The sequence below is a fragment of the Stomoxys calcitrans genome, chromosome 2 (assembly GCF_963082655.1).
Source record: "Stomoxys calcitrans chromosome 2, idStoCalc2.1, whole genome shotgun sequence".
Classification (NCBI taxonomy): Eukaryota; Metazoa; Arthropoda; class Insecta; order Diptera; family Muscidae; genus Stomoxys; species Stomoxys calcitrans.
Window position 1 is genome coordinate 135,703,305 of NC_081553.1, and position 24,815 is coordinate 135,728,119.

Here is a 24,815-nt window from a genome sequence, read left to right on the forward strand (position 1 = left end):
TGTAAATGGGCCATATCGGTCCATGTTTTGATATAGCTGTCATATAAACCGATCTTGGGTCTTGACTTCGTGAGCCTCTAGAGGGCGCAATTCTTATCCGATTGGAATGAAATTTTGCACGACGTGTTCTGTTATGATATCCAACAACTGTGGCAAGTATGGTTCAAATCGGTTCATAACCTGATATAGCTGCCATATAAACCGATCTGGGATCTTGACTTCTTGAGCCTGAATCGGTCTATAGCCCGATACAGCTCCCATATAAATCGATCTCTCTATTTTACTTTTTGAGCCCCCAAAGGGTGCAATTCTTATTCGAATTGGCTGACATTGTACACTGGTCTCCAACATATAATTTAATTGTGGTCCAAACCAGACCATATCTTGATATCGCTCTAATAGCAGAGCAAATCTTTACTTATGTCCTTTTTTTGCCTAAGAAGAGATGCCGGATGTTTTCAATTAAAAAATTAATTGATTCAATGATTTTTCAATTGAATATGAAATTGTTTCCAACCAAAAATGTGGTAAAAAATTTTGTAAAAAAAAATATAATTAATACCACCATCTTTACAAGTGAATCTAAATTTTTAAATTAAACTTAAAAATTGGCTGTACCACATAAAACATGTTAAACTATTGGGTTGCCCAAAAAGTAATTGCTGATTTTTCATATAGTCGGCGTTGACAAATTTTTTCACAGCTTGTGACTCTGTAATTGCATTCTTTCTTCTGCCAGTTATCAGCTGTTACTTTTTGCTTGCTTTAGAAAAAAAGTGTAAAAAAGTATATTTGATTAAAGTTCATTCTAAATTTTATAAAAAATGCATTTACTTTCTTTTAAAAAATCCGCAATTACTTTTTGGGCAACCCAATAATTTTCTATTTTTAAGAGAACATTTCTTGGACGAACAAATTTTATCAATTAGCGGCAAATTTTTAGAAAATTTGTAAAAGAAGAGTCCTCTTTGACAGGATAATTGTCCGGTTAAGGGATAAACATTAAACATGAATACACTATTCATCTTAGGGTTGCACTAGCTGTGTTAGTCTTAAAGATCTTGCCGAGTCTTAGCAAATGATATGGTTATATAATATTTCATTTCGATGCCTGCGAAGTTAAACAGCGACTTTTTGGTTTTTCAACTTTATTCTCTAATAGTCGGGCAAGAATGATGATTTAGCTTCATATGCAACCATTAAGACTTTTACAGAATCACTTTTCCATCTTGAGTGAAAACAAAACCTATTGCAAAAACAATTATTGTAAACCATCGAAATGAGCAAAAGAGAGTACACAGAAAAAATATCACAAAAATTTTTTCAATTAAAAATAAAAATGTTTTAATAAAAAAATGAATTCCATCAACCATTTTTTTAATTGAATACAGTTTTTTTTTTCAATTTCGGTCGTGATTGAAATTTTTGTAATTTTTAATTAAAAAATTAATTAATTCAATAATTATTTTTTTTGAATCTGAAGTTTTCTTCCTATTACTATTGTGATTAAAATTGTTGTCATTTTCAATTAAAAAATTAATTGATTCAATAATTTTTTTAATTAAATCTTCAAAATTTTTGTATAGATCTGATTGAAAATGTTATCTTTTTCAATTAAAAACTCTACTCATTCATTGAAAATATCTGATTTATAAGGGGGAAACAGCTGTTTTCATTGAAATGGCGAACGAATCGAGTGACAAAAAGAAAAAATTTTGTGATCTAGGCATTAAGTTCATTCAATCACAACATATGATTCATTTACTCATTAAGCAGATTTTTTCGTTTAGTTTGTATGGAAGAAAATGCTATTCCCGATTAACTAAGCGGATAATCTTTAAACCGCTTACTATTGCCTTTTAATAAAAGATATGGTATCATCTTATCATCTTTATGATCAAAATATGCATATTAATGGCATAACAGCTTCTTAACTGTGTTTTTGTTGGGTTTACAGTTTACAGTTAGCCTATGTCTACAGATGGGTTTCTAACGGTTAAATACCCAATTAATACCTTTTTTAGGTATTTATAATTTTGCAGATATCTTGGATATAAAAAAAATTTCAAAATTATTCTTTGTATATAAACCCGACCTTCTGATCTCATAAAGTCGAATTTTAGTAATATATGGCCACTTTATAGACCGATCTTCAAACTGAAAGTCTTGAGGTAATAAATTAGTCATTTTTCATCCGATTTCGATAAAATTCGGCACAGAAAGTTCATTTTTGTGAAGTGCGGTTCAGATCGGACTATATTTGGACATAACTGCCCTTAGACCGACCACCCGATATAGGGTATTGAGGTCATAAAAGACCATTTACTACACGAATTCGATGAAATTTGGCACAGTGTGTTCTGGTAGACCCCTACCCATTCCTGTCAACTGTGGTACAGATGGGACCATATTTGGATATAGCTGCTATATACCGATCTCCCGATATTGTGCAATGAGCCTATAAAAGGAGCATTTTTCATCCTATTTCGATGAAATTTAGGACAGCTAGTCCCGGTACCCTTCTTAACCAAATAGGACATAACTCCCATATAGACCGATCTGCCCATATAGAGTACCGGTATCTATTGGACGCGAAAGCCGGGCAATGACAAAGGAAATGCTCCAACGTCTCATCATCTTCCCCGCATGCCCTACACATGCCATCACTTGCCGCACCGATTTTACATAAGTGAGCTCGTAGTGCTATGTGTCCCGTTATTATACCAATAGCTATACTGACCTCCTTCTTGCTTCCTTTCAGTAATAGCCTCGTCTTCTCACGATCTGGATCCCCCCATAGGATTTTCGCCGTCCTACCGACCGTTTCGCTGTTCCACAATGTTGCATGCGCATTCGCCGCCCACTCCCTTAACTCGGACTGCGCCTACCCGAAAGGTTTCGGGTTAACCAAGTGTATTGACGGCATGCCTCTGGCCTTCACCGGCAAATCGTCAGCCCTTTCATTTCCCCATACTCTGCTATGGCCCGGCACCCAAACGATGCGGATTTTCCCATCCTCAGAGAAGGCGTTAATCTCCTTCCTACACTGCAAGACTGTTCGTGACCTTACCGTCCTGGTTGTTATTGCCCTTATGGCAATTTTACTGTCGGTAAAGATGTTCACAATGCGTTAGCACCATACCACTTCACGCATTCCGTGATCGCCCGGATATCTGGCTGCAGGACCGTATTATGGTCAGGCAGTCTAAAACAGATTTCAGTCCCTGGGTTCTCAATGTAAACCCTCAGGCCCACTCTGTCCTCTAGCTTTGATCCATCGGTGTAACATGATCTTCCAGATGGCAATTCCAGGGTTCCGTCAATCCAAGACTGTGCCGTTGGCAGCAGTGCCTCGCACTCGACTTCAAGGTTCATCTCAGGTATCTGATCGGAAACCTCTTCCCTTCTTTCCAGGTTTCCTATCGTCGCCTCGATTATACCGCGATGGTATGAGCCGCTCCCATCCTCAATCCATTCTCCCATCGCCTTAAGTCTTATAGATACACTTAATCTGTATGTCAATGGGTCGGATATCTAGAATAGTCTCCAGTGCCCTAATAAGCATGGTCCTCATCGCTCCGCCTATGCCAAGACAACATGTTCTCTGAACCTGTTGTATGGTTCTTATGTGGCACTTTTTCTATTGAGGCGTAAGTAAGTATTGGCCTAATCACACTCCTGTAGATCCAATGGACTATCCTAGGATTCAGGCCCCATCTGGAGCCTACGGCCCGTCTACATAGTGCCCAACATCTGTTAGCCTTCTCAGTACGCTCCTGAATGTGACACTTCCAATTCAGTTTCCTGTCCAAGATCCTAAATCGAAATTGTCTTATTGAGGAAACGTGGTGCGCTAAATTGGCCCACCTTCGTCTCCTCTGGGTTAATAGGCATATTTCAGTCTCCTCTGGGTTAACATTGAGACCTCTAGGTCTAGCCCAGTCATAGGCAATATGCAAGATCCTTTCAGCACTTCTGCATAGCTCGTTCAGATCCTTACCCCCTTAGAAGTATTATAACATCGTTCAAATTCCTCCTCAGTCAGCATCCGTAATGGGTCATTTATAGTGGCCACCCATAGGAGTAGCGATAAAATGCCCTCCTGAGGCGACCGGGTCCACCCGGTACTAGTTCTTTTGGATCACTTCAAAGCTTTCGACACGGTTGATCACCTGAATTTGTGCATGAAACTACGGAACTTTTTTAACTTTACATCAACAGCAGCGAGTTTGATTATGTCGTATCTGAGCGATTATTCATTCATTATATGCGAACGACTTGCCTCGTCAACTAGCACACGGTCTGATTATGATGTATCCTGATGACGTGCAGATTTTTCAAAGCGGCTTTGTGGATAATGTAGGCGACTGTATAAGTAAACTTAACGCGGACCTACATCGCGTTTATGACTGGGCGACTGCAAATGGTTTGTTGTTAAATCCAAGTAAATCTAAATGTTTGGTTGTTCATAAAAACAAGAATTTCAACATGCGACAACCGGATATTTACAACCGGATAATGGTCAGAGAATTGATATTGTATCTAGTGCGAAGAAGTTAGGCGTGGTTTTTAACAGTTCTTTGAGCTGGTCTTTGCTGGACTTATGCAAAGCTTCGTGCTTTATGGATCACACACTCCAAGTTCTTCTGGCGAAAACATTCCTAGTTCCAGGTTTGATATATGGTTGTGAACTTTTTTCGAATTGTGATTCTTCGAGCCTCCGAAAATTTAATGTAGCTTTTAACAGCATAGTCCGCTATGTGTATGGTTTAAAAAAGAGTCAGCATGTTTCACAATATGTAGATGCTCTATTTGGACTTAATTTCAACAATCTTCTTAATACCAGATCATTAATATTTTTACATAAGATCATTGTGGAAAAGAAACCCAGATATTTGTTTGAGAGACTGAGATTTGCCCAATCTGATAGAGGAAGAAAGTTAATACCTTTTAAAAAACGGAGTCTTATGTCTGAACGGCAATTTTACATTAGCAACATACGTCTTTGGAATAATCTACCACACGATATTCAATGCATCAGCAACACGATTACATTTAAAAAGCGGCTTATTAAATTTTTCTCATAGTTAACTGATATTTCATTTCTTTAAATTTTGCTTTAAAATGTTTTTATTATTATTATCTTATTGTGTAGACAATAAATCCATAAATAAAAAAAAAATTATCATCTTTTATTTCATAATCTTTATAATTAGGAAAGACCTCTTTTTCTTTTGGATGTTACAAACAAATGCACTAACCTGTACTATAGTAGCGGTGCAAGGTAGAAATAATAACCATTTTGGAAAAAAATTTTACTTTATATAGTAAAAAACTCAATTGAAAATAAGTTCTTCTTGGAGCTATATAAAGGAGTAGACAGGCTGGGTGCGCCATGAAAATCAGTACGTGTTAATTACTATTTCCATTTCTTATTTGAATTACTTGACATGTTCACGTGGTGTCCCCCAGGGGTCCGTGCTGGGACCATTGCTTTTTTCACTGTATGTTAACGATATTGGCAATATGTCAAGAGGTTGTGATACACACTATTAATGCAGATGATGTTCAACTTTGCTTTTAGATGGCTTGCACTAGGGACATAAACGAAAATTTGCGTATTGTAAGCCAATGGGCCAGAGTAAATGGCCTTCAGTTGAACCCCACCAAGACTAAGTGCCTAGTGATATCCAGACGAGCTATGGAGCTGTCTAATTTCCAAAGAATTTATATCGGTGAGTGCACTGTAGAATATGTAATACAAGCTGGAAATATACACATTGAATCCACTGTTGGCGTAGTATATGGTATGCTTCGCGTCATGTGGAAGATTCAATACTTTATCCTTGTGAATATGCGGCATGGAATCGTTCATTCGTATCTCCTTTCAAAACTGCTATATTCTTGTGAGATTTATGCTAACTATGACGCTGTACATCGGAACAAACTGTGCGTCGTCTTTAACGACATTGTACGCTTTGTTTAAGGAGTGACAAAATGTGAAAGTTTGACTCATTTAGCTACGGTGTTTTACGGCATGGATTTCACAAATCTTCTTGGACTTCGCTCAACTCTGCTGAGCCTAAATACCTACATGATAGCTTGGTTTTCTCAAGGTCTGCTAGGTTAAACATTATAACGCCAATAAGATTTCGATATCTCATTTCTGAACGACACTTTTTCATAAGTACCATTCGTCTTTGGAACAATCTTCCATCTAGATACCGACTGACATCAAATTACAATGTTTTCAAAATTAACCTTACCAGACACTTCACTTCATTACAATAATTTTGAATTAATTGTTGATAGAACACCTCATTTTATACCACTTAATATATATCTATATATATATATTTATAATTTTAATTTATTTTAATTTAATGTAATCTTTTGTTTTTCTTGATTCATTTTGTTTAAAAGATATGAGTTTGATATTTATATAAGGGCACCTTTGTCGAATAGATAGTACTAATTATAAGTTAATACTTTTTGTACTGCCATGAAATCAATAAATAAATACAAATAAATAATCTCAAGCATGCATTTACGTTTTTTGTAGAGTGTACAACTTTCCTTTCTCCCTTAGAGCAGATATTTCATTTGTAACTTTAAACAAAAAAATATGTACACAGGATAAACGTAATGAACAATTTGCTGATATAACAATATTTTCATTCAATTAATTTGGATGATGTGCATAAATTTTCAATGAAAATTATATCTCCACAGACACACACACTCAGTAACTTGCATAGAGGGAAAACAAAGACTCGTTACGAACATCATGGGGAAAGTGATTGCATGGACAACATGATAATTAATGGTTTTCAATTTTCCATATTAGACCATTTTCAGTAACAACACAATGAAATTTTAAATTTCATATATGTTCAGTGTAATTTTTTTAGAGGCCACTTTAATTAAAGACCATTTTATAATTGCCAAGAGAAAAAAATGTACCGATAGTTACCATAAAACGAATTCAATTTACTCACAAATGGATGATATGAACAAAAAAAGTATATTTTCAGGTGAACAAAATTAAGATTTTCGTTGCCTGTTTCCTCGTACCATGTCCATGAGTGGACTGCTGCCATTGATATTCCATGTAACTCATGCAGCAATATTGAAAAAAAAAAACAAAGTATAAAAATAGTTTATGTAGTCTATCAAAAAATCTTCAATTTCAAGTAAAAAACAATAGTCCTCATCGAAAAAAGCCGAAAATAATTGTATGTTATTGAAATGAAGATACCATTTCACTTCAATGAACTCATTTGCAGTGTGTTACTTTTACCACAAGCCCCATCGGGCCACTTAGTTCACAGCGTGGCTATGACTTGCATATACACCGAAAGCCTGGCAGAAGGCAAGAATGGTGTTTATATCCAAGCCCGGCAAGGCTAGTTATGTGACACCAAAAGCCTACACTTCTTCTACTTAAAACCATGATATTGTGGATACCATGATAAAGAGTAGGAAATTCGAGGAACTGCTCAAATACAAACAGCACGTCTATGTCAAGGGAAGGTCGGTGGAGACTGCCCTGCACGAGGTTGTGCATAAAATAGAAGAATCCTTCGATGCCAAGGCGTACACATTGCCGGTTTGTATTGACATCGAGGGAGTGTTTTACAATATGCGGACCGACACATTGATCCAATCCTTAGACCAGTACCGAATGGACCGGGTACTTAGCGACCGGATAAACCATATGTTAAGGAATAGGTGGACAAATTGTGGGTAAAAATCAGTTAGAAAGTGACATAGGGGCATGCGGGGGTGACAACCATAAATAACCTATTGCTGACTGAGGAGAGATTTGAATCCGTTTCCGCAGACGATGTTATAGTACTTCTAAGGGGTAATGATCCGAATCAGCTATGCAGAATTGCCGAAAGGGTCTTGCAGACGGCATACGACTGAGCTAGACCTACATAGTTAAATAAAATATTGTAAAACAACAACTTTGATCGAAAAACGCAGACAAAAATTTCCCCAAATAGTACCGGAAGCGGGAAAAATGGTACGTTTAGTACCGCAATTGGTACTTTTTGGTACCTTGTTTGTTAATTGAGCTAGAACTTGAATTTTGGAATTGGAGGTACATTATGGCAAACTAAATTGGAATGCCAAAAGAGTTTTCTGGAAATTTAGAAACAAAAATGTACCAAAGAAGGTACGAAATAGGTGAACTTTGCATAGGGCAAACGGGTGAGGTAGAACTTCGAAATTTGACTGCAATGATTGTTGTTGCGAAATAAATGGGTAGAAAGAAAAAATATGAAAAATAGTAATGGAAACGGAAGAAACGCACGTTTAGTACTGTATTTCATACTTTCTTTACGAATTGAACTAGAGCTCTAAATTTAACAAGTAGATTCTGCGAAGAAATATGCAAGCCCATGGCAGCCGGTTATACGCACCGAATTGACCCAATGGAGTTCTTCATCGGCAAGGTCTGCCACCTCAGTGTATAACACACTGCTAACACAACAACAACAACTAAGAAATACATGTTGGCTGACTAAGTGATTTTTTAACAAATCATACATTTTGCTACCAAAAAGTATGAAATAGCTGATTTACTTTGACAGTGAACGGGGAAGGGTAAAATTAAAACATTTGCTAAAATGATCGATGTCTTGACAAATACACGATAGGTTATACCAAATATGAAATGTTGAAATCTTACCAGGAGTGAAATAAAAATTACTTAAGTGCTGTAATTGGTACTATTTAGTACTTTTTTTACAGATCAAGCTACAGATATGAAATTTGGGATACAGGCACATTTTGGCAGTATGTACCGGACGACTAGAAGATTTTTTGATATTCGTACATTTTGGTACTAAAACGTACAAAATGGCACATTTTTATGGATTGAGCTACAACTCTGAAATTAGGAATACAGTTACATCTAGGCACTATGTACCAAGTGACTAGAGAATTTTTTTTGATATTCGTTCATTTTGGTACTAAAACATACAAAGTGGTACTTTACAGAGCTACGTCTGTGAAATAAACGATACAGGCACACTTGGCAGTATGTAACGGGTGACTAGAAGATTGTTTTGAAACATAAACTTTCAAAATGTTCATTCTTTATGGATAAGGCTAAAGCTATTAAAATTGCGATACAGTTACACCTTGATATGGGGTATACCATCCGGAGTAGCGAAGTGACCGGGCATATGCTAGCATTTTCAAAATTTTGAGAATTTATATTGTCGTAGAAATTTTTTCAAATATTGTAAATTTTAAAAATTTTTGAAAAAATAATATTTTTATTTAATAAGACTTTACAACAAAAAAATATTTTTGTTAATATTTATGACCATTTAGCGAATAAAGCTGCATTTAATGACTTTCGCATAAAATAGAACCTGCTGTGAAAAGAAGTAGGATTATTGCCATAAAATTATATTTTATAGAAACCATTAAATGCAACAAGGCATTAAAACGAATTCCAGAAGTCTCACTCCTAAGAATTTTGATAAATTTTTTTATTTGATTTTTGGGATATAAAAACTGGATAATATCAAATGTGAAAAATATATGTATTGCTAAGTTCAATGGAACTTAGGCAATTCTGTTAATTTTAAGCGTCAATTAAATTTGCTTATTGTTTCCTGTAAATAGATTGCAAATAAAAGATTTTTACAAAAAAAAAGCTTTAATCTTGGGTATTTTTCGTCGTTAATGCGAACCTGTGCTCTCGAAGCAGCAGCAAGAGCCGTTGCCGTTGTCTAGTGTTCGAAGTCATTAATACAACTTTCAAAAGATTTTTGCACTGTGTTGGCAATTAGTGTAAAATTCAGCTCTCACTTTATGACAAAATGTCACCGCGGATGTGTCAGTTACTGCACCCAATAGCTACCACAATTAAAAACTAGAAGTCAGGTCCCATATCGGTTTATATGGCAGCTTTATCAGGTTATGAACCGATTTGAACCTTATTTGACACAGTTGTTGAAAGTAAGAATAAAATACGTCTTGCAAAATTTCAGCCAAATCGGATAGGAATTGCGCCCACTAGAAGCTCAAGAAGTCAAGACCCCCGAAAGGTATATATGACAGCTATATCAGGTTATTAACCGATTTGAACCATATTTGGCACAGTTGTTGGATATCATAACAAAATACTTCATTCAAATCGGATAAGAATTGCGCACTCTAGAGGCTCAAGAAGTCAAGACCCAAGTTCGGTTTATATGGCAGCTATATCAAAACATGGACCGATATGGCCCATTTACAATACCAACCGACCTACACTATTTGTATTTGTGCAAAATTTCAAGCGGCGAGCAAAATAAAATCCTGGCTACGTCCCTGATCCCATGGATGGATAGAATATTTTTAGCGTATTTGCTATGTTATGCTATGTTATGCTATGATAAATCAAAACGCTAAATTTTTGAATTAATTGTTTAAAAAGTCACAGAGCTAGCCTTACTAAAACCACTTTAACTTGTGAACTAATTATCAGATTAAAATAAAATTTTACAGATTTATTTCTAAAAGTTTTATCATTTCTAAACTCTAATAAAAGGAACTTACCTCGGTTTCCTGTTTGGACTTTTCTGGCTTTTTCGTTTTTTTGCTGGAACGTTTGACAGTGCGTTTTTTATCCTGCACAACCACGGAATCCTTGCAAAATTTCTCCATCATTTTTATATAAATATTTGCAGTTTCCACAACATCACGTAGATAAGCTCTATGGAGAGAAAATAACAAAAAAAAAAAAACAGCAAATGTGAGCGAAATTGGACAACAAACCAGACAATAAAACCTTTAGTATTAAGGACATAAATATATTTATCAACCAATGCATGTTTTTCCATATCGCCATTATACAATATATTATGGCATTTAGTATTTGTTTCGCGCCGATAACATGATTTGAATTGAAATTAATTGTTATTTATATTTTTTGTTTAAATTTTATGCTTCCTACTATTATTTGTTTTTTTTTTCTTCTTTTTTTGATAAAAAATAGTACACAGAGCAATTGCGTACATGCCTTTGCAGCTTCACTTTGATAATTTTAAATGGTTTTCATGTGCACCTTCTTTGTTAAATATATAAAATAATTTATGTCCATTTTAATATTTTTTTTATACCCTCCACCATAGTATGGGGGTATACTAATTTCGTCATTCTGTTTGTAACTACTCGAAATATTCGTCTGAGACCCCATAAAGTATATATATTCTTGATCGTCGCGACATTTTATGTCGATTTAGCCATGTCCGTCCGTCTGTCTGTCGAAAGCACGCTAACTTCCGAAGGAGTAAGGCTAGCCGCTTGAAATTTTGCACAAATACTTCTTATTAGTGTAGGTCGGTTGGTATTGTAAATGGGCCATATCGCTCCATGTTTTGATATAGCTGCCATAAAAACCGATCTTGGGTCTTGAGCCTCTAGAGTGCGCAATTCTTATCCGATTGGAATGAAATTTTGCACGACGTGTTTTGTTATGATATCCAACAACTGTGCCAAGTATGGTTCGAATCGGTTCATAACCTGATATAGCTGCCAAGAAACCGATCTTGGGTCTTGACTTCTTGAGCCACTAGAGTGCGCAATTCTTTTTTCATTTTGTTATGACATCCAACAACTGTGTCAAGTATGGTTCAAATTGGTTCATAACCTGATATAGCTGTCATATAAACCGATCTTGGGTCTTGACTTCCTGAGCCTCTAAAGGGCGCAATTCTTATCCGATTTGAATGAATTTTTGCACAAAGTATTTTGTTATGATATCCAACAACTGTGCTGAGTATGGTTCAAATCGAATCATAACCTGATATAGCTGTCATATAAACAGATATAGGGACTTGACTTCTTGAGCTCCTAAAAGGCGCAGTTCCTATCCGATTTGGCTGAAATTTTGCATGACGTATTTTATTCTTACTTTCAACAACTGTTTCAAATAAGGTTCAACTCGGTTCATAATCTGATATAGCTGCCATATAAACCGATCTGGGATCTGGACTTCTGGAGCCTCTAGAGGCGATTTGCCTGAAATTTTGAACGACAGATCCTCTCATGACCATCAACATACGTGTTTATTATGGTCTGAATCGGTCTATAGCCCGATACAGCTCCCATATAAATTGATCTCTCTATTTTACTTCTTGAGCCCCCAAAGGACGCAATTCTTATTCGAATTGGCTGACATTTTACACAGATCTCCAACGTATAATTTAATTGTGGCCCAAACCGGACCATATCTTGATCTCGGTCTAATAGCAGAGCAAATCTTTTCTTATATCCGTTTTTGCCTAAGAAGAGATGCCGGGAAAAGTGGAGGGTGTATAAGATTCGGCCCGGCCGAACTTAGCACGCTTTTACTTGTTTGTATTATTGTTGATCGGCATTTTTATATGCATATTTACGTTGAGTATCACATAAATATTGGATACGCGTAGTCACTGCTTTTTTACTTTTCATTAAGTCCGGTCGGTCGGTTTATTGAATTTAAAAGAGCTAAATTCAATTTACACAATTTACGTTATGAGAATGTAATTAGCAATAGCAAAATTTCAAATGAACTCGGTTAACCAACTACAAATCAATTATTTTGGCATGGACAGCAAGCACTGAAAAGACCTTGATCCATAATGATTTGGCTGCAGATATGCAGCAAACCATTTCATATGGAATTCAAATCGGATGAAAAATGCGATTTCCAATGAAAACCACACAATGGTTGACTTAATACACGCTCTCACTTACGCATATCAATTTAGCACATCAATAATAAATATGTATAAAATAATGGCTGACAATAAATCCATCATTTCCAAGAAATTCAGAAAATTTGCAACCTTTTCCAAAAATTTACGACAATTTTATTTCAACAGATAGATAGGCCCTGCGTATATCAGTTAATTGTAAATACCTGTGGATAGGGTATTTACAAAGGCAGAAGTTATTCGTCCTATGTATTAGTCTGTCATCATCTATGATCAAAGATCTAGAGAGGTTACACGATAAACATATTTCTAAGGACGAATATTACTAAAGATCGTCTGTCTCGACAACGACACATCTATAGCAAGTTCAATTCCGTAATTACCGAATGGGCATGCATCATATCTAGGTTAGGGCAGGTTGGATGGCACGTGACACACAGCAAGAGATACACAATAGAGCGGTGCAAGACAACACAAACGATGAAACCAATATTCGTCCTATGTATTAGTCTGTCATCATCTATGATCAAAGATCTAGAGAGGTTACACGATAAACATATTTCTAAGGACGAATATTACTAAAGATCGTCTGTCTCGACAACGACACATCTATAGCAAGTTCAATTCCGTAATTACCGAATGGGCATGCATCATATCTAGGTTAGGGCAGGTTGGATGGCACGTGGCACACAGCAAGAGATACACAATAGAGCGGTGCAAGACAACACAAACGATGAAACCAATGCATATGACAAAAAAGTTGGGGAACCAAGCGGAACGATACGAAATTCTCGCCGCATACAATATAGACCAGCCAGCCAATTTAGGCCAGCATAGAACTCCAGATTGGCAAGAGGACTAAGGATTTCCTTGTTGTTGTTGTAGCTGTTTAATGTGTTCTATCTTTCGTCTGCTTGATTCTTTTGAGAGCTAAGACCCAAGAATTCTGCGACCAAGATGGGGTGCGTCCACTGGGATCTGGGTCTAAGTCAAGTGGGTCTGGCCGGGCAGTTAAACAAGTGACCTGTATTGTGCGGCCCCTGGTTACAATCGGAACATACATCTTGCACGTCGGCATCAATCCTAGCTCTGTGGGAATTGAGGCGGCTGCATCTGTCGGAACGTAATTGAGCCAGAACTACTCTGGTTTGCCGGGGGAGATCAATATCTCCATGTGCAATGAGAGGCACGACCGCCTCCAAGGACTACATTCATCCGGTAGCTATTTACCGCATCTGCTACCGTGTTTGTATGAATCTTGTCTAGACCTGCTTGATATGCCTCTGGATCTAGAGGTTCTCTCTTGTAGCGCTGAACCTCACGCTCTAGATCATGTAAATCTACCTTAAGGCTTCTGGGCAGTGGATATATATCTCCAAGATGATGATTTGGATGGTCTCTGCGATAACAGCCCAAAAGGTATTGCTTAGACAGCATGTATTTATGCCTTCGCACTGGTAGGATCTTTGTCTCCTGATGGAGGTGGTTCACATGAGAACTGAGAAGACAGCCAAGCGCAATTCGGAGGACAGATCTGATTATTCATCCACTGCGTGTCACAAAGTTGACGAGACCACACTGGCGCTGCATAACTTACCACAGACCGGCCAATTGCTTTGTACGTGGTCAACAAGGTTTCTTTGTCTGCACCCCAAGTGCTGCCAGTAAGTGATTTGAGGACCTTGTTTCTACTTTTGACTTTATCGCAGATTGCTGTGGCATGTGGGGAGAATGTGTAACAGTTGTCAAATGTGAAGCCAAGTATTTTGGGACACTTGATGGTCGCAATCATTTCTCCATCGACCATCACAGTCAGCTCAGTATTCACCTCACGCGTATTTGTAGTGAACAATGTGACTGAAGATTTGGTGGCAGATATCTTCAGATTTCTTGCAACGAAATATGAGGCAAGTTCGTTGAGGTTCAACGTTCAACCTATCACAGACGTCAACATGCCATGATCGTACAATAGTCCGCATATGATACGATCTCTATGCCGTCTGGAGGGGGTGGAATGAAAGGATAGGTAGAGGCTAAACAGTGTCGGAGATATCACCCCACCTTGGGGAACTCCCTGTTTCACTCTACGGTGCTTCGACTTCTTATCCCTTATTCCACAAATGATTGGCGACCACACAGATAATTCGCGACCCAGCGTTTCAGGCCTGGAAGGAGGGACTGGTTGGCGATGTTCTCAAATAACTTGTTAAGACTGACGATAGGTCCAGTGTAACGAGGACCATTCTATCACATGGCCTGGGTTGATTGAAGCCACGGCAAATGTATGCGGTGATGGCATGCAATGCTGTTGTTGTGCTATGCAGTCTTCGAAATTCATGTTGATGCTCGGCGAATGGAAATTCTCTTACGAGGCTCGGAAGGAGTATTGCCTCAAGAGTCTTTGCCACTGGTGAGAGAAGGGAGATCGGACTATACTCCCGCAGTGAGGCTAGAGCAAGATCGGAAATGTACCTAATATTCTATGGTTGTAAAGGCCCACGCTACCCCAAAGTAGAATCAAGCTCGGCTTTTATTTGGTTGGACTGAGACCATTCAAATGAAATTATTTTATGACATATCCGCAACCGTTTACTATTGAGTGGTCCAATGTATTGTAGAAGGCTGCCACATTTCACGAAAGTATTTATTATACCCTCAACCATAAGATGGGGTATACTTACTTCATCATTCCGTTTTTAACACATCGAAATATTTATCTGAGACCCAACGAGGTTTATATATTCATGAATGATTCCGAAGGAATAAAGCGAGTGGCTTGAAATTTTGCACATTTACTTCCTGTTAGTAAAGGACGGTTGGGATTGTAAATGGGCCATATTGATCCATGTTTTGATATAGCTGCCATATAAACCTATCTCGGATCTTGACTTCGTTAGCCTCCGTTAGACTTATGCTTCAATGTTTGAGCATAGCTCCCATTTAAGCTTATGTTGTGATTTTACTTCTTGGCCCATAAAACTTCAAACTATTACTAGAAAGTGATAAATTATGCATTTAATGCAAAACTATGACATCCAATAGGTAAATTAAATAAAATACAGGGCACTATTTGGCACAAACTCATGCATGAATTTATCATTAAAGACGCAATTTCGTAGTAAGCAGAGTCACAACGTCCCTCACAAAAGAAATGTTTCTTTGAAGGTATGGCAAAAATATGAAGAAAATTACCATTTGTATTCTGAGTGAAGTGAACTAAAGCATGTAGTAGAAGGGTGTTCAAACAAACAATCTAAGCTATATATGTATGTACACCTCTAGCCCCAGGGTATTTAAGGGCATTTATATGAACATTTCAGTAAGGAACTGAGCCTTGCGGAAAGAGACGTCCTTTTCATAGCATTGTTTACATCCAAACATAATTATTGTATATAACAATAAGATGACAATTTGGAATTACACACATAGTTAAATAGGTAACCTACCTAAAATATAATTACAACTTGACAAATATTGTCATCACAATTGTGTGACAGAACTCCAATTAATGACCAATATAGCACACAACCGACAACTCAAAATTAAACAAGTCAATTTCATTACATGGGTCAAATGTTTGATTACACACAAAGTATTTCATACGCCAACATCGCAGCTAGGTAATTAGTTTCCCACTTATTAATTTCACATTTGGGCTTATGGAAACCCAGATTATTAATTGGAAACATCGCAGAGTGGATGACTTAAATTGAGTTAATGTTCAGCCATACATACAAATGGTGATTTTAAGAGAGCAAAAAAAAACAGAACCCTTAAATTGGCAAGCTTTTCACTAATTTTGCTTATCATGAATGGTTATTATATTGTTTTGAAAGATTTACGAGGGATGCAGGGAATAATTAATCATAAAGTTTATTCATTCATACACATTTCGTGAATATCGAAAATGGCACTGAAGGGAGCCGAAAAGGGGGAAAAGTTTTACTGGCAGCCTGTCGCAACAATGGAAAATGCTAAATTGCAAATATTTACAAATGCCCAAAGTCATGCAAGCAGCACAACGACAGCAACAACGACAAAAGGCGCAAATTATAATAATAATTATTGTTATTATTATTAGACTACAAAAATCATCGACAGGGGTCAATAATAATTAATAACAAATAAATAACAACAACACAATAAATTCGAATTTATTTCAATTGTAAGTGCCATCGGCAAAAACTGCAAAGCCACAACAACATGGTGACCTACAATACTCACAGCCACAACAATTAAATTGATGCTTAACATTTAAAAGGTTAGCTTTATGGACAGAGCAACAGAAAAAATGAAAGGACCCGCAATAGGACGACTACAAAAATTATGAACTTTTGTGTATTATAATATCGCGTTCCCATAAAGATTGATGAAGGGAATATAACTCAGTCAGAGTAAGGAAAGACGTATTGTTAATTTTAATACTTTTACCAAGGCCATTTTAATGCATGCACTCAGAGAAAAGAAGTAAACGCGTGCTAAGTTCGGCTGGGCCGAATCTTATATACCCTCCACCATGGATCGCATTTGTTGAGCTCTTGTCACGGTATCTCTTTTTAGGCAAACAAAGGATAAAAGAAAATAATTGCTATGTTATTGGAACAATATCAAGTTATGGTTCATTTCGGACCATAATTGAACTGAATATTGGAGACTATCGTAGAAGTCATTGTGTAAAATTTCAGCTAAATCTCGTAAAAATTGGGCACTTTAGGGGCTGAAGAAGTAAAATAGGGAGATCGGCTTATAGGAGAGCTGTATTAGGCTATAAATCGATTCATATCATATTCGACAAGTATGTTAAAGGTCATGAGAGAAGCCGTTATACAAAATTTCAGCCAAATCGGATAATATATGCGCCCTCTAGAGGCTCAAGAAGTCAAGATCCCTGATTGGACCGATTTGAGCCATTCTTAGCACAGTACTTGGAAGTCATAACTGAACACGTCATGCAAAGTTTCAGCAAATCGAATAATAATTGCGCCCTATAGAGGCTCAAGAAGTCAAAATACAAGATCGATTTAAGCCATTCTAAGCACAGTAGTTGGAAGTTCTAACGAAACACCTCATGCAAAATCTCAGCTAAATCGGATAGGAATTGCGATCTCTAGTGGCTCAAGAAGTCAAGACCCCAGATAGGTTTATAAGACAGCTATATCAGGTTATGGACCGATTTCAACCATACTCAGCACAGTTGTTGGAAGTCATAATAAAACACCTCGTGCAAAATTTCAGCCAAATCGGATGAGAATTGTGCCCTCTAGCGGTTCAAGAAGTCAAGATCCCAGATTGGTTTATATGACAGCTATATGAAAACGTGGACCGCCATAGCCCATTTACAATCCCAACCTACACTAATAAGAAGTATTTGTGCAAAATTTCAAGCGGCTAGCTTAACTCCTTCGAAAGTTAGCGTGCTTTCGACAGACAGGCGGACGGACGGACATGACTAATTCGACTTAAAATGTCATGACGATCAAGAATATATATACTTTATGGGGTCTTAGACGAATATTTTGAGGAGTTACAAACAGAATGACGAAATTAGTATACCCCAATCCTATGGTGGAGGGTATAAAAAAAACAATAAAATTAGCTAAATTCGTGGAAACCAAATCTTTTACAGCATCTATGACTTAATTGATAGCCAAGCAAAGGAGAGGTTTGGTTTAGTATTTCTCAAACATCCCATTTGGAACAAAACAGAGGGAAACAAAGGAGAGGTATTATGGGCAAATCTAAAGGCCAAAATGAAGTCCGAAACTTCTGAGAAAGAATTTACATTAAACCGCTGGCTTTCGTGCAGGCAAATCAGCCAGAAGTGACAGAGAAGGAAATCCCGGAAAGTGGAACGAACCTTCTTTCAAGCTATGGGTATCCAATAGTGGCGGAGTCGAGGACATCCCAAAACCAATCCATGATTATTCTGACTATGGCTAGGTAAGGTTTTAGTGGCAGTCTCCACTTAGACTCACTTAAACAGTTTAGATCATTATGATACCACTGGAACAGGAGAAGGAAGATATTTCCTAGTTCTAACTGTTGAACTAGTCAGATCGTTATAAAAAGCCTAAAAGCTTGTGAATGTTCACACACGCGTTTTCGGACAAGACTTCGATCAAATTATAATACTGACTCGTCGTATCAATATCTGATCGAATTCTGAAATAAAAAATGGCAGAATTCGGACGTTTTCGGATAACTTATCTTATCGAATTCTAACCAATTTTGAGAGAATTCTTAAAGTATTCCAATGTGTTTTCCGACGGTTCAAATTGCAAATTTACGCTTTAAAATTACCTTAAGAATCCGATTTTTATAGCCGAGTCCAAACGGAAGAACTTTTAACATGGCATAGTACCTTACAAACGCCACCAGCATGTAATAACACGACTGGACGTTTTTATTGATATTCTCGCCAGGATTCGAACCCAGGCACTCAGCGTCATAGTCGAGCATGCTAATTTCTGTGCTACGCTGGCAACCAATGGTTCACAAACAAAAGTATTCAAACAAGCAAGCACAAAAAAAGACAAAAACCATTCGACGAGTTCAGACATCGATCAGAATTTTTTCCAAACTGTCGGAAAAATTTCTACCGGTAAAAAAAAAATGTGCTACAAAACAACAAGCACAAATTAATACAAAAACATCCGACACAGAATTCAGACGGGAGCGATTTTCCATTACAAAAAAACTGATCTATTTAAAAAAAATTTTGACGGAGCGGGAGCGACGTTTTAAGATCCTGTGAGTGGAGCGGGAGCAGAGCGGTTTCCATTATAAAAACACTGATCAGCTCCGATAACACAAAATAAACTTTAAATACATATTTTTATACCTTCCACCATATCGTGCAAATATACTAGTTTCGCCATTTCGTTTATAATTCATCGAAATATTGATCTAATATCCAAGAAAGTATGTACATCCTTGATCGTCCTGACATTCTAAGTCGATTTAGACATGTACAAAAAAAAAAACCATCTACCACATTTGTATTGAATCTTTAAATTCTCAACGAAATTTAGCATTGAATCGAAGACATCATTTGTTGAAGTACGCATGTAAGTCTCTACAAGAGACTTGACAGACAAAATTATTGAAATTTTGTTGACTTTCAACAAATTCTTTAGTTGAGGTAGTTCTTCAAATAGGCGTACTACCACGTAAAGCACAAAACTCCCATGCTATTCATGACTTGCAAACCAAGGTTCAAGTCTTGCGGTCGGCTAAAAAAAATTTAAATTATTTTTCATTAAACTTGTTTTAGAAAATTCGGCATAAAAAATACGAATTTCGTATTCAGAAAAAAATTTTGTAGATTGGTTTTACCTTGTTTTTAATTTAATTAATGGAGACACTTATTACCGTGCAGCAGTACTTATTGATTTATTTCATCATAAAGAAGACGATGTCGGTAGGCTAGAGGATGCGTGCAAGACTACCAAAAATGAGATCATGAGTTCAATCCCCTGTGGCACCAAAATTATTAAAATTTGTTTTTAAGGGTAATAGTAGAGAGTGATAGAGGAAAACCCGAGAGCAGCAGTAAAACAAACGTGACAAAGCAGCGCGAGCCGAACAAAGAAAACAAAAACACCATCACTCGAAGCAAAGCACATGCCTTGGCTGGTTATATGGTTATTTGGCTTGCTTATGGATATATTGTTGTTGCTGTTATATGTTGGCTTGCAAAGAATGCCTTTGAACAAAACATTTGTACCTTGGTTCGTTGAGATTCAAAATAAATTGTTGTACGAATATTAACAACTTTCGTAGTTATTTTTTCGACCAATGTTGTTGTTTTTCAAAATAATTTTTATCTGTGTGTACTTTTAGTTTGACTCTCGAAAACACGTGAATTTTCGAAGGAGTATACCTAGGCACTTGGTAGATATTCTAAATGGGTCATATTGGTGTACGTTTTGATAAACCGATGTCGGATCTTCACTTCTGGGCATCTAGAATGAGCAATTCTAACCAGATTCGGCTAAAATTTAGCATGAAGTGTTTAGATTTCTAAATAGCTATATATAGGAGCTTTAGCAAGGAATGGACCGATATTGACATTACTTGTCATGTCAGTTGGAAGTTATAAAAAATACCACGTCAAAAATTTCAGCTACATCGGCTAGTAATTGCACTCTCTAGTGGCTCAAGAATTACAATAGGGAGACCGGATTATATGGGAGATATACCAGTTTATGGACCGATTCAGACTATACTTGACAAGGCCATAAAAGAAACCGATTAGGAAAATTTCAGCCAAGTCCTATAAGAATTGCGCACTCTAGTGGCTTAAGAAGTAAAATCGGAAGATCGGTATACATGGGGTCTTTATAAAGATTAGTACGACATAGACAGATATCAAAAATACATATAATTGGAGTTGAGTATTGATAGATAATGCAAAACGGAATGACAAAATTAAAATACCACTTATCTAATGACGGTGGGTATAAGAAGAAAATTAAGAAATTATGAAAATAAATAGTCAATATAAATGTAAAGGAGCGGGAGCGGAGCGAAAAAACTTTTACCGGAGCGGAGTAGGGATCCGCTCCGGATCCCTGGATGTGTCTAACTCACAGTTACGATAATAATCGATCTGTACCATATTTGACACACATACTGTGGGAAGAACGAAACCCACTGTGCCATATTTCAGCGAAATAGGGCTACAAATCCGGCTTTTATACGCCTTAGATCCTTCATCGGAAGATCGGTCTATATGAAGGCTACCTATTATGATATTGTCTGATCTGAACCATATACAATAAGGATGTCGATGGTCCTAAGATAACAGACTTTAGCGAAATCAGGTTATAAATAGGGCTTCTATGCTGGCTATAACCTTAAATTGGAAGATCGGTCTGTATGGAGGCTATATCAAGATATAGTCCGAAATATCCCATGTTCGAACATAGCCTGCCTAAGACTAAAAAAATCTGTGCAAAGATTCAGCTCAATATCTTCATTTTTTTTAATACTGCAGCGTGATTATCTCAGTTTGTCTTATTGACGGATATACGGACGGACGATCATGACTACATCGACATAGAATTTTCGACGATCAAGAATATAGTAGAAAACGGTCTTAACGCCCATGACCTTTATGATGACATTGTGAGTGGTCATGGCTCCCAATTTAATGTTAAGCATTATGACCGTGGGCCGCTATAACGCCCAAAATAGATTTTGGGCCTAATGGCCGTTGGGCGTTATGACAGATCGCCAAATTTGGGTCAGCAGAATGAGCTACGGCAATTATCCGGATGTGTTACATTGCAAAATCATTGGGAAATACTTAACCATCTTCTTTTTTAACAATTTTAGAATTCAACATTATCGTGCATCTCCCAATATAAGAAATACAAAAATTTAATTTTTTTTTTTTGTGCAAGCTATATTCTTGTTGTACTTTTAATTTGTTCATAGCTTTTCGTTTAAATATGTTTATCGTCAAAGAGACCCTCAAGTCCACTTAACAATGCTCTTTTGCGAACCTTTAAGAAGATTGATAGTGTAACACGTACAGACTATCCATATTAAACACTTATGTAGTGCGGTTACTTAGCTATCTAAAAAAAAAAAAACCGAAAGAACTGACAACTCAAACTATGTGGTATTGTTTGACTGACTTAAAGGTCAATTGCCTTAACAAAGTCTAGGGCGACTTTAAACTACAACAAGGCAACTAAGTTTGAACAGAAACTCATTTCACTTTAGCCTTGATGGCAAATTAAGAAACTGTTCCCTGCTGCGCAGCATTGCAAAAAAGTTGAAATTTGTTTTAAACTAACTATCCATCACCAGGCAGACGACAGTCATGCCCGTTTCGCAGTTCCATCTACAGCAAGGCGATGACACCCCTTTGCTTAGTGCTTAGAATTTTGCACTCACTTCTCCTAAGTGGTGGGACGTGAAACGAGGTCTCCCCTGAAATGATTGATTACTTTTTGGGCAACTTGGCAAACCCCTCACCCGTACTCCAATTTAGACTTGACTAGGGAAAAATCAATTCATGACAATTTAAAATTGCTTGACCCTTTTGTGAGCAAGTTAAGAGCCTGGTACTTCAGTCTTTCAGTGTTTAATTTTGAGAGTGCATATGGTGGGAGTGAATTCTGCAGCACTAACAAGCCCAAGTTTTAAGGACTTTTATAAAAAAAAACAATTTTTTTCTAGTTTAAAACAGTTGAGAAGAGCGCTGTTGGTTCTTGTTGTATTTATTTTTTTGCCTATTCACCGATTTGATTTTTGTGTTTTATACCCACCATCGTAGGATAGCGGTTATATTCATTTAATCATTCCGTTTGCAATATATCGATATATCAAATTCCAACCCTACAAAGTATATAAATTTCAGATCTTCGTAAAATTCTAAGACAATTTAACCATGTCCGTGTGTCTGTTCGTCCCTCTGTTATAATCACTCTACAGTCATCAGAAATAGAGATATTGAGCTGAAATTTGGCACAGATACGTCTTTTTGATGCAGGCTGGTTAAGTTCTGGAATGGGCCAAATCGGACTATATTTGGATATAGCTGCTATATAGACCGATCTGCCGATAGAGGGTCTAATGACCATAAATGCTTTATTTTTCACCGCTATTTTTCGCTGAAATTTGAAACGGTGAGTAGCCTAAGGCTTCCTGACATCTGACCTAAATATGGTTCAGATCGAACTATATTTAGATATAGCTGTCATATACCCCGATCTGCCGGTAAAGGGTCTAAAGCCCATAAAAGCTTTATTTTTAATCCGATTTCGATGAAATTTGAAACAGTGGATAGTTTTAGGTTTCCCGACATTCGGATCGGACTATATTAAGATATAGCTGCCCCGATAAAGAGTATGAAGCCCATAAAAGCATTATTTTTATCCGATTCCGCTAAAATTTGAACTTCTTGAGGCCAAAATAATTCAAAAACAAACTCAGTTAAGAAGGGTACATTTTTAGCGGAATCCATGGTGGTGGGTACCCAAGATTCGGCCCGGCCGAACTTAGCACGCTTTTACTTGTTTTTTACTTTTTTTCATTACAAGAAGAGATTGGAGTCCAACCCGCCTGTTGTGAATGAAACTAATTGCCTTTCAATTGGCAGAAATGCTGGTCAGTGGTAATATGAAAGCAACACAGGATTGTTTGACTTTTTTGCACTTTTTATTTTTGGCGTTCTGACACTTTTCGGTTTTGGTGTAAACGATGTTGATGGGTGCTGTTCCAGTGCACCGTGGATCAAACATGGGCAATTTTAATCAAAATACAAATGCAACTCATATGGTCGTCGCATATGTAATCGTTTTATCAAATTTTTAAAAAAGCTTAAAAAATTCTATTCGTTCTATTCTGGCAACAAGAATATTATGTACATATGCCTTGAATTTTATCTGTGTTAATAATTTTAATTGAAGCGTATGCTTCAAAAACGTGTGTGTAAATGCCGGCTAATGATCAATCCGTCTGGAGATGATAGAATACTAGAGATAAAACAGTGCCGATATAACTGGCAGATATCACACGCTATGGCTAAAACCATTTAAAGGGTGATTTTTAAGCTATTATCTTCAGCCAACTTTCCAAGGGCCCATTCAACAAAAATTCTGCGTTGCGGTAGGTCGTTCGGCTTCAATTCTTGCACCAGCTGTATTTCGAACGGCTGCACACCTTAATCCTTCCGCAAAATTTTCCACGTTGTTGAGTAACAGAGGCTCAATTGCTGCAAACGGTGACGAATCGATAATTGATGGTCATCATTAATACAGGCCGATACAAATGCAATTAATACAGGCCGATACAAATGCCCAAAATGCAAGAGCTTGACTTGCATGACATGTGGTTTCAACAAGACGGTGCCACATGCCACACAGTACGCGTAACAATGGACTTATTGAGAGGCGAGTTCGGTGAACATTTTATTGACCGCCTAGATCGTGCGATTTAACGCCTTAGACTACTTTTTGTGAGGTTATGATAAACCTCATACCTATACAGAGAAGCCCATTTATTCGTGAGATACCAGCCAAATGTTGGAAAAAAGTGTACCAAAATTGGACTGGGCATTTGAGGCTCAGTCACGGTCAACATTTGCATGAAATAATC

General features: G+C 37.1%; 1 protein-coding gene across 1 annotated transcript in view; it reads right to left on the reverse strand.

Annotated features, from left to right (window-relative positions):
- The window catches only part of LOC106082285 (protein timeless homolog), a 960,087-nt gene that overhangs the window by 720,834 nt on the left and 214,438 nt on the right, over positions 1 to 24,815 (reverse strand). Inside the window, exon 8 of the mRNA XM_059362476.1 lies at positions 10,564 to 10,720. Coding sequence (XP_059218459.1) covers positions 10,564 to 10,720 — 157 coding nt within the window. The remainder of the gene's footprint in view (positions 1 to 10,563; positions 10,721 to 24,815) is intronic.